Source organism: Jaculus jaculus, chromosome 4, assembly GCF_020740685.1.
Source record: "Jaculus jaculus isolate mJacJac1 chromosome 4, mJacJac1.mat.Y.cur, whole genome shotgun sequence".
Classification (NCBI taxonomy): Eukaryota; Metazoa; Chordata; class Mammalia; order Rodentia; family Dipodidae; genus Jaculus; species Jaculus jaculus.
In genome coordinates this window covers 51,052,852-51,065,033 of record NC_059105.1, presented here as the reverse complement: position 1 = coordinate 51,065,033, position 12,182 = coordinate 51,052,852, and the positions used below count along the sequence as shown (strand labels likewise).

At 36.9% G+C, this 12,182-nt stretch overlaps 1 protein-coding gene across 1 annotated transcript; it reads left to right on the top strand.

Annotated features, from left to right (window-relative positions):
- Nucleotides 1-5,753: 5,753 nt before the first annotated feature.
- On the top strand, nt 5,754-6,258 carry LOC101598588 (protein yippee-like 5). Its single transcript, XM_004660267.2, has one exon. It carries the CDS (start codon nt 5,779-5,781, stop codon nt 6,142-6,144), a length of 366 nt encoding a protein of 121 aa, XP_004660324.2. The 5' UTR covers nt 5,754-5,778; the 3' UTR covers nt 6,145-6,258.
- Nucleotides 6,259-12,182: the final 5,924 nt, after the last annotated feature.

The window sequence follows — 12,182 nt, the reverse complement described above, 5'->3', positions numbered from 1 at the left end:
AATGTTCTCATATAGCTCTGCTTCCCTTAAATTGGTCAGCAAAAGGAAAGAAATGTAGAAAGAATGAAAGAAGAAAGGAAAGAAAGAAAGAAAATGAGATAAGAGGGAGGAATGTTAGAGGGAGGGAGGTAAAAAAGGAAGGAAAAAGGAAGGGAAGAATGAAAGGATTAAAAAATAAGAGAAGAAAGAGTTCGAAAGAAAAAATTTCTGAGGTTGAGATTAGACAGTAATGTTAATATTGGAGAAGGGTAAAAATTAGCATGCCTTCTATTCCTTGATCCTATAACATCCTTGGAAATCTACTGAGAGACAAAACCTAGATGAACCTGGAAGGTGCCTATGTTTGACATAAAGGCATAATTTTACAGATTTACAGAAGGCCTTTGGAGAGACTCACTATTAAATTCCCGAAGCACTATTCTAGAATAGAATGGACAGGGAAGAGACTTAGAATCATTTTGTACCATAGTTCTGACCACAGAATCAGCCCTGGGAGCCCCAATGAATCAGGTCTTGCCACCTATCCCAAAAGAACATTTAAAGATATCAACAATGGTGAAGGAATTTCTCCTCAAGTGGCTACATTGGGGAGAAAATGCAGTCTCTTAAGTGAAGTTGTGGACCAGGGCTTTCAGCATTCTAAGGGATATAGGGTAAAAGCTGGGTTCAGTGTGTGGTGGTTTGGTGAAGCGGTGGTCTGGCTGACCCTTATCTCAGGATTCATAAGACAGGAAGTACCTTGTCAGAATAAGAAAGTTAATGCTGCCTGGGGAGTGGTTTCAACTATTGTCACAGCTTGTTATGTATCAGATCTATTGTGATGATTTGATAATGTCCTACATAGGTCCATGTCTTAAATACTTAATCACCAGGGGTCATGGTGTTGGAAGGTTGTGAAACATTTAGGAAATGGAGCTTTGATGGAGAAGGTGTGTCAATAGGGGTGGCCTTTGTGGTCTCATGGTCTAGCCCCACTTCTTTTCCTGTGTTTCCTGAGCCTGTTGAGATGTGAATGAGACTTCCCCTTCTGGCGTGCCATGCCTTCCCCACCAAGACAAAACTTCCTCTCAAAACTGTAAGCTCAATAGTGTCCTGTCACTCCCACAAGATGATTCTGGCCTGGCATTTGTTCATGGCAGCAAGATAGTAAGTGGTACACCTATTTTTTCCTTGAATCTAAGCAACTGCAGATGAGAATGAATCAAAGAAAGAACATTTCAGAAAAGCAAGGTGCAGACAGTGTAGCCACATGCAGAGTTGAGCAGGAATTGGACTCAAAATTTAACATAGAAAAGGAGATGTACAACATGAAGACAGACACTGAGCTTTTAGTCTATATTTAATTATACATTAGACATTTGTAGGCCTAAATGACAGGTTAGTGCTTTTAGCAAAAGCAAAATTGAAGTTTATTTTAGTTGGACATAAAATAAACCCCATTACTGGCAGCTGGGGGAGAGGGGGTGAACACACTTGTGCTAAAATCTTTATTATCAGGTGACGGCATTTATTGGGACATGGAAGAGACTTTAAGAGTTGGACCTAGCTGTAAGCAATAATAGTTAATTTCCAACATCAAATGGCAAATAATTGAATTTGAACTTGTATGATTTATGCATAGAGCTGGAAAGTAAATTTTACATTAAATTTATTATACCTTAAGAATTTTCTAAAATGAGTATTATCATTTTATCTCATTTACTACTTAAATGTGATATTTCTATTCTTATTTGTCTTAGCTTACCATATGAAGCTTTCTTGAAATGCTTTGCAAATTGCAATAAAACTCACAGTACTGTTAAAATTTTAAATATTTTTTTTTAAATTTAATTATTTATTTTTAGAGGCAGAGAGAGAGAGAAAGAGAGAGAGAGAGAGAGAGGCAGATAGAGAGTGAATAGGTACTCCAGGGCTCCTAGACACTACAAATGAGCTCCACCTTGTGCATCTGGCTTATGTGGGTACTAGGGAATCAGTCTTGGGTCCTTAGGTTTCACAGAAAAATGCCTTAATCACTAACCATCTCTCTTGACCACGGTTCCGATTTTTTAAAAAGGATTTAGTTATAACAGTTTGTTTACTATTGTTTTCCATGAAATATTAAAGTTTTTAATTTGTTTCCTATAATATAATCTCTTCCATTAAAGGAGAATAATATGCAAATAGTAAATGTAAGTGTAAAAGTCAACAAGCAAATGTGTTCTATTGGGTTTTATAAGTCTAACCTTTCTGCCTTCATCTTCCACGATGCTGACCTTCAGTATATCTCACACACCCTCATGTTCTAGTTGTTCAGTGAGATAAAGAAGTTTAGAAGGCATAAATCTTTTCCTCAAGTTGGATGTGTCTCCAAATGGGAGATGAAATCTGCATGCTATCAAGCAACTAAATCCACCTGGAAAAGGAAAGAATTCTCTGGACTCACTTGTATGTAGGATTAAAAAACACAGTTTGGAATTCAATGTAGGTAGCATAAAAACAAGGCAAATTTTTATTATGATAATAGTGTCCATTAATTATGTATAAATAGCTAAAAGTGTTGATTCCCTTTTAAATAGCATAATATTCTAACCATTTAGTTAATGTGGTCAGGTCCATTTTTGATAAATGTCTTTTATGTGTAATTGAATTTAATCATACCTAACGCTTTTCAGTTCTTATAGCCATGAATTAAAATCTTTATATAGCTGCTCACAGAAAGTTTGTGGTAGAGCTGCCATTATCCTTATCCAGCTGTTCACACAGAGTTTGTGGTAGGGCTGCCATTAACATTAATGAATTTTACAAATCTTCTTTTCTCAAAATGGCTTGAATTAAGTTGAATTTAGTCATTGGAGCAGTAGTATGCTACAGACCTGTAGAAATACAGAACTGAGACCACAAAGGACAATGTTAGGACATAAGTGCTTGCATTCACAATTGGATTTTGAAGAAATGCACAAATAAGTAGAAAATGAATACCTTGTATGTATATACATATATATGATATGTACATAAGCATAATTTACATATATGTAGATGTATACATATATGAGACAAGTGTTTTATAACATATTTAGTTACAACAAGAGAATATAACAGAGGGAATGGGTATACGAAGGCCTCTTGCCACTGCAAACAAACTCCAGATGCATGCACCATTTTAGGCCTCTGGCTTAACATGGGAACTAGGGAATCAAACTTGGAGCTATCTGGCTTTGGAAGAAAGTACCCTTAACACAGTATTTGAAACAATTTTCAATCTAACATGAACAATATTGTGACATTTTCACCAAAACTTTGGCAAGATAAGGAGGTATTCTCTGGATGTGAGTCTTACCTAGTGAAAATTAAATACAAATAGACAAATAGCACCCCCTTCTTCTTGCATTGGCATGATTTCTGTGGAGAGTAACACAGGATGGGTAATGAACTTTGATATTAAGCAGAACCCACAGTGTTTTCATTTATTTAGTCTACAAATATTAACTTCTATGTGGTTGTAAATGTACCAGGATGTGTGAATTAAACAGATTTGCCAAACAGACTGTTCTGCTGTAAACTTGAGGTATGCACTAAAAGAAATGAAGAGAATAGTAAACAAATCACTAAGATTCTTGAGATAGTGATAAGCAGTTTGAGGAAATTACATCAGGCAGTGGAAGAGAGTGACTATGTGTCTGGGAAAGGTTTATCCACAGTAATAAACAATCTGGAATCTGTTCAGTTGTCCATCAGTGTGAAACTGGATGAATAGATTGTACAATATATTCGTACAATCTATTGCTACACAACACCAAGAAAGAGAGCCACTGAGGTAGGCACAATAAGGGGGAATATGAAAACATATTCATGTGAAAGAAATCAACCATAAGATAGTACATGTTGTTCATTACACCTGATTAAATTTTATGAAACATTATATAGTGAAGACTCTAATTTTGGGGTAAAACTATTCTTTGGGCAAAAGAACATTTTAGTGTCATTAGTATTAGTTCTAACATTTGTCACTGTCATGGACTTTAGAAATTTTTTTTTTTTATACATGATTCATTCATTTAGCTCAACTATGTGGTATGCACTGCACTGCACTGCACTGAGAAAACTTTCAAGTTTCCTGCATCAGTGTTGCCATTCATTTTGGTATTCCCAATATCAGTGAACTTTATAGATATCTTTTATTCATGGTACTGTGACAAGTATGTTGGAAAAGATCTCCTAAATTTCTAAGTACTATGGTCCCAGCACAGTCAAAATTTTCAAAATAAAAAAAAGCATCACAACACAGAAGAAAAGTATTACCTTGGTCTCTACTCTAGACCCAGTTCATGTCAGTCTATATCCTAACAATATTCTTGATTCATCATACATTAAGGTCGCTGTGTGTGTGTGTGTGAAGGCTCATGGTTATGGGCAATCTTTTTTGTTGCCAGCTTAGCAGTAGATGCTTCCACTGGCTTAGCCTATCTTATTAGGAAGTCCAAATGTAAAGAAAACATTCAAGTAAAAAAATTATAAGTATTTTGATTTTTAATGAAAGAAATAACTTATGTTTAAACATAAGTTATAGCTTGGAGTTATATCTGTTGCCACTGTTAGGTAAATCCAGTTATAGATTTTCTATATTTAGAATAAGAGGGCATGGTTTAATAATGACTAAGTCAGTAAAGTTCTTCCTGTGTAAACATGAGAACATGAGTTTGGACCTTCAGCCCTTATGTAAATGCCAAGTGGGTGTGATGACCCACTTGTAATCCCAGCACTTGAGAGACAGTAAGGGGATCCCCAGGACAAACTGGCTGGCAAAACTAGTCAGGAGAGAGGTAAGTGTTCAAATGAGAGACCCTGCCTCAGTAAATAATCAAGGAACTGATAGAGGAAGATACCTCTGTCCATGTGCATAAGCGCACATGTCCATGAACCTCCACTAGCATACAAACACACATAAACATGCATGCATGCCACCATACATAGACAAGAAAAAAATAGATTTCAAAAGTACATTCATAATTAGGCCAAAAAAAATGAGGGTGGATAAGCTGTTGAGATGGCTAAGTGGTTAAAATGCTTACCTGCAGAGCTTAAGGACCTGGGTTTGATTAGGCAGTACTCATTTGAAGCCAGATGCACAAGGTAGTGGATGTGTCTGAAGCTCATTTGCAGTGGCTAGAGGACCTGGCATACCCATTCTCTCACTTTTTCTCTCTTCCTCTCTCTCTTTCTGTCTCTCAAATAAGTAAATAAAATATTTTTTAAAGATGAAGGTAGATGGCCCAGCATGGTGGGCCACACCTTTAATCCCCGCAATTGGAACTCAGAGGTAGGAGCATTTCTGTGAGTTTGAGGCCAGCCTGAGACGATATAGTGAATTCCAGGTCAGCCTAGGCTACAGTGAAACCCTACCTTGAAAAAACAAAACAATAACAACAAAAAAATGAGGATAGGGCTGGAGAGATGGCTTAGCGGTTAAGCGCTTGCCTGTGAAGCCTAAGGACCCCGGTTCAAGGCTTGGTTCCCCAGGTCCCACGTTAGCCAGATGCACAAGGGGGCGCACGCATCTGGAGTTCGTTTGCAGAGGCTGGAAGCCCTGGCGCGCCCATTTTCTCTCTCCCTCTATCTGACTTTCTCTCTATGTCTGTCGCTCTCAAATAAATAAATAAATAAAATTTAAAAAAAAAATGAGGATAAAGCTATCCTCCTTAAAAAATTGGATTACAGATTGCGCGCCGTGGCAGCAGCAGGAGCAGCAGCAGTCGCAATCCGGCCACTGTTCTGGGTTTTTAGGACTCAGCTATCAAAATGGGCAGAATTTTCCTTGACCATATTGGTGGTACCCGTCTGTTTTCTTGCGCCAACTGTGACATGATCCTGACCAACCGCTCAGAGCTTATATCCACTCAGTTCACCGGTGCGACAGGCAGAGCGTTTCTTTTTAACAAGGTAGTAACTTTGCTGTACAGTGAAGTTCAAGACCGGGTCATGCTCACTGGCCGCCACATGGTTCGAGGTGTGAGCTGCAAGAGCTGCAATAGCAAGCTGGGATGGGTCTACGAGCTGGCCACGGAAGACAGCCAGCGCTACAAGGAAGGCCGCGTGATCCTGGAGCGCGCTCTAGTTCCAGAGAGTGAGGGCTTCGAGGAGCATGTGCCATCTGATAACTCTTGAAGAAAAAGAGAAAAATCCATCTTTTCCTAGGTCTCCTTCACCGAAAACAAATCTACTTACATACACTGTCCACCTTAGCATCAGAATCGGATTCATGAACTGCGGAACAAGAGGTTGTGAGGATCAAAGATGGAACCGTTTTCCTTTTTTTCAAGTTTTTTTTTTTTTTTTTCTTCCTGTATTTTCCATCCATCAGCAGTTTGTAAGAGAGCATATGCAGGCGCCCTTACTCTTCTCTCTGTCTGCATCTTGAGTCAGAAGTCTTATCTGCAGCTACATGGTGGGTTATGTGAGCAACAAAATTGGGGCTGGTAAGAGTGAAAAGTGTATCTTATGTAAATTTTGAGTGAAGAATATGTCAAGAGCATGGTTTTCAAACCTATTTGGGCTGCATTTTAAATCATTAAAAAAAAAAAAAACAGTTATTTTACTTAATTGCTAGCTTCAGAGAAGAGATCCGAATCTGTGCCCAGAGCTGGAGGTTCAGCGTTAGCATGGCTTGTGCTGGCCAGTGTGCAAATTCTTGTTGGACATGAGCTGTAAACAGAGCCCATTCTTCTTTGTCAGTCTTGACCCACAGATGTCACCACTGCTAGTTACTCGTCATCACAGAATTGGTTTTGATCAGAAACTTTCTGACACGGGGAAGAACAGCTTGGTTGTCTTGTCCATGTAACTTAAGCATAGTAATATAAATAAAGTCATAGTTGGGAAAAAATTGTATTATAGCTGTTCTCTACACAAGGAGATATTTTATCATGAATATTAGTACTAGTATTTTTCACTGATAGATATCCTAAGGTGGTTGGACTATTGGTTCCATTATGCTCAAGAATGGCTTGGCTTTCTTGGCCGCAGTATAGATTGAATTAGTTTTTAAGTATAGAATCATATGGACGACTTCCTGCACACTCTACTCATGTTTGAAGCCAGTATGCACACAATTTCATGTCCTTTGTTTTGGATTACATTTTCTAATTTTTAGCTTTTATTTATTTATTTGAGAGAGCAAGAGAAGGGAAGAGGGCGGGAGGGAGAGAAGGAGAGAGAGGAAGAATGTGTGCAGCAGGGCCTTCAGCCAATGCAAACTAATTCCAGATGCATGTGCCACCTTGCACATCTGGCTTATGTGGGTCTATGAGAATCGAACCAGGATCCTTTAGCTTTGCAGGAAAACACCTGAACTGCTAAGCCATCTCTCCAGCCCCTGAATTACATTTTCTTATTCAGTGTGTCTTCTCAGTTTTCCTATATGACTCTCAGTAAAAGAAGAAGAGAAGATTGAATGCAGAGTAACAGGATTCTATTGTTTCCCTCCTGCTTATTTTCTGTGCAATATATTGAAACTCCTTAGTCTTATTTGTGACCCTGCTTATTCACCTACAGAGAAACATAATTATTGAGCATGAATTTGATCTTTTAATTTTATTGAAGTGATATCTTTATCCATGCACTAATCCATGTACTACTAATCCCTGCATCTTTGGAGAAGCCTCTATTTTAGGTTATTTTTGTACTAACATATAAGGAGAGGTAGTGAAACTCATAAAACACATTCCTGATATTGAGTTGTAGATAGCCATGGTACAGATTGTGATGGTGTTTTTATATTTTATTTTATTTTTTCTTTTTATTTATTTTTTAAATTTATTTTTATTAATTAGTTTTGTATTCAGTGAACACAGTCAAGTTGGTACTATTGTTAGGCTCATCCATGTCCTACCCCCTCCCCCTGGCCCCTCCTGGTTGAGGTATATGGGTCATGCATTGTGGAGTTAGCCCACAGTTATGGGTAGGAGAAATGTTTCTGCCTATCATGACCCAAACTGTGGTTCTGACATTCTTTCCAAACCTTCTTCCTCAAAATTTCCCTGAGCCATGTTGGGTTCATTTTGGGTCTGCTTCAGTGATGAAGTGTTGGAGGCCTCTGGGTCTCTAGATATCTGATTTGGTAGGAGTTGATTGTTTTCTGTGTCGATCTCCTTCACCCTTGTGCTGGTACCCAGTTCACCAAGAAAACAGCACCTTTGCTTATTTCACCAATTTTTCTTCATTTAAGCTGAGGCTCTTTTGAGGTATGATGGGGTGGTTCTCTCCTTAGGATCTGCATCTATCTGAAAAAGAAGCAGATTCTCCAACGGAGAGTAAAGTTAGCACCAGACAAATGGGGAAACTCTTATTTCTTTTTTTAAGAGAGAATTTAATAGGTGTAAGCCCTCTTGTAGCCCATGATTGGTCGTAGCTTGATAATAGAGAGTGGGCTCATTTTCGGATATGGTTCTGACTTGTTTCCCAGCTCCAGCTATGGGTCCCATTCCACTGAGCAGAACAGTAATCTAAATCAAGAGCAGTTGGTTTTCCACCATGGCTGTGTGCCATTATTGCACTTGTGTGAGGATCATGACATGTTATTTGCTGGTAAGTATGTTAGACCATGAGTTGCTTGCACAGATATTGGTCATTTTCCCCTAGTTGCCCATGTAGCACCTTCTTGCACTAGACATGCTGTTTGGGGACTGACTCTCTTCCAGCTTCCAGCAATGATTTGATTCTACAGTTGGACTCATTGAGATAGTATTGCATTTTGTCTTGGAAATATTGTTGCCAGGATGCTTCTCCAGATTTTAAAAATTCTATTGAATCTTCTAGTATAGGAATTACAAATAATCAGTGTGCAGTCATAGTACAGTGTTTTCTGTTAGATCACATATTACAAAAATAATCTGGCCAGGATTCATGCATGTTAAAGTGTGAATATTTCAGTTCTAATGAGGGAAATCAATATAGCTTATGGATTAAAAATTGGGCAGTTTCAGCAAAGGCTAAGGACAGTTTGTGGGCTCATTTTCAATAATACCCCCAAATGAGCAGAATGTTAGTAACATCTTCAGACAGGAAGCTATTGTGCCTGACAACATTGCTCAGCTTCTTATTGCTCACTGCACACCTCTGACTTAAAGCACTGCTTCCTGGGATAGACTAGATGACACAAGTGTGCTATATATAGCTTAATGGTCAGGCATTTGGTGCAAAAGGTATCAAGTGATCCTAATCCATGCAAGTAGTCAGAGATTCCAATTACTGAAACAATTGGAGATTTGGAAATTTTAAGTCTGTCAGAGTCTTTATCCATGCAGGGAAGGATAACAATGTATTCACTGATAAATATCAAACCACTATGACTAGAGGAGGCCAGTCTTTTTCCTGCTGAATTTCCTCATTTCCAGGACATTATGACTTTACTGATCTTCCAAACCTTGTTTCAAATACTACCTATCAGGAACAGAGAAGCAAATAGAATTTAAAGTGAGGCCTTAAAATAAATCAATGTGCTATTCCACGGGGTACATGCACTTAGCTTTGAAACTTGTATATTATACAAATATCATACTAATTTAAAATAATAATTAAGTTTTATATTAACAGATACATTGTAGAAAAATTAACTGCACAAAGAAAAATCCAATTCCACATGAACTGTACTATTTGCTCCATAGTAATGTATAAAGAGGCACACACCTTTAATCCTAGCACTTGAGAGGCAGAGGTAGGATGACTACATAGTGAATTCCAGGTCAGCCTGGACTAGAGTGAAACCCTACCTTGAAAAAAAAGAAAAAGAGAAAATAAATAAATAAATAGACTATAAAGACACATTCATTTTTTTGGTAAGTACAATTCCAAATGAGCAAAGTAAAATAAATTTGGAATCTAAACAGACTGCATATTCAAGAATAAAATATTTCATGTTAGAGATACATTTTCAAGGGTAAAAAATCTTAGTAAACAAACTGGGGATTGAAGTGCTGAATAGATTAGTAAAATAAATGTAGGATGAGAGGGTGGCACATGCCTATAATCCTACCATTTGGGAGCTCAAGGCAAGAGGATAGCAGATTTGAGACCATGCTGAAATGTATAACAAGACATTGTCTTAAAACCTAAAATAAATAATATAAAATTATTTTAGTATGATGAAAATTTAAGCAAATTAGTGAACACTGCTTAATTGTAAGCACAATTCTGTTGATGGATATAGTGTTTGAATAAAATAAGGATAGCAGCCTTTATATTTTCAGTTTTAAAGTGATTTACAAAAGAAATAATATTTTATGGGCTTTTCAAAGAGAATATATTATGAATAAATATTAAGTAATATCACCTGATAGACATGGTAATGACAGTCATATTTAATTGTGAAGGATTAGTGGCTAAGAACTACTTGAAGAGATGTCTTTGATTGATCTGAAACCAGAAAACTAAGTTAAATTTTTCTAGACCAGGATGGCTAATCCTATAATTTTTTCAGCTCAAACTGACCACCTCTACATGAGCTATCTTATCTAGTGTCTCATTCTATTCCATAGTCCATCACATTCATCTGATGTGGACAATGGCTTATGTTTAGTTTGTATTCCTTAGTTTAGTTTGTCATTCCTTGTCCTGAGAGACTAAATTATTCCATATTTTCTATTAAATTAAGGTCCAATTTCCCAGTCTGATGGCTGCAGAATTTTCTATGTTTCTATGAAAAATTTATGAACTCTAGTTTTAGTTTTCTATTGCACTGGGACATGGAACTTCCATGCCAGTCTTTGTAAGCTTTGACTTTTCTTCTCTCAAAGCCGCAATTTCTGCTCTAATGAGCCTCCTCATTGTGTTTTAAAGTGACAAGTAACATTGTACTATTTCTGTCTAATGCATGTCTTAATTTCAAGTCCAAAAATCAAATTTAGAGTAGGTGCAAATCATATTTGCATAAAAGAGCCAATTTTCTATCTGTTTTAGTAGAATTGCCATTAATCAGATTTCTCCCATTCTCAAAAAAATATTTCAATGGGTGGTTGTATATTTTGTGGCTCCAGTGATCTCTAGTAGTTCACCCAAAGATAATCTACGTGGAATTCAACCTTACCCAGAGTAGGATATCCAAGACTGAAGGATAGGGCAGAGGAAGTAATAATACTGGATCAGCAATGAAATCTCGAAAGATTAATCTTCATAAAGAAAAGCCATGGCCTGAATAACTTTCTGGTTATGACAGGAAAGAAAAAAATCATAGATCAAGAAATAAATGAGTAGCTGAAAAGCTTGTTTATTACACACATAAAAGCTTTCAGAGCTCAAAATAATTTGTTAAAATATTTTTATTGGAGACTCTACCTCGAAAAATCAAATATATATTTATATTTATATAGGCACCATGCTTTTAGTGTTCAGAAAATAAAAGACAAATTGAATGGTACATCTTTTTCATGTGACACAAATACAAAAACAGAACTATAGCAGGCATGGATGTTATAATACAAAGATGTGGATGTCAATCTCTAAAAGCAGATTATCTGAGTCAGTCATGCCTCTTTTCCTCAAGAGATTTATCTTTGACCTATTTCCAGGGTCTTAGCTTCCTCATTGTGAAAGGGAGGTGATATATCAGTAACTGCATCATAGAATTAGTAGATATCATGTTCATGCCAATAATTAATAGTTCTTCAGAATTTGTGACACATGCATAACTAACTTGCAGATAAGATATGCAAACAAATTTGAAAACAAAAGTACTAAACATCTCCTATTCCTTCTTGGTAGTCTGAATAATTAGACATTGGGTTAACTATGCTATTTTTATATTATGAGGTGACTGACAGCAAGCAATTAGATTCAGGTAATGTAATTTAAGTTGGATGTATAAGTAAAAATATATAGAGTAAAAGCATTTAAATCAATCAGTAGAGCAATTAATGTTTTTATAGAAACATAGCTGTCCTTATCCTTAAATTAAGTATTTATAAAATGGTCATCTTTTGTATGTGCTTCTTTCAACAGGATGTTTAAATATTTGGAAGAATAGCAAGCAAATGTGGGACACAAATTTATCTGCTATGGAATGGAGTATAGGCTTGTGAACCTCTATGGCAAATATCTATGCAGATTACCAAAAAACATGCAAGTTTAACAAGGGGACTGGAGAGATGGTTTAGCAGTTAAGGTGCATGCCTACACAGCTAAAGGATCCTAGTTCAACTCTCCAGGACACA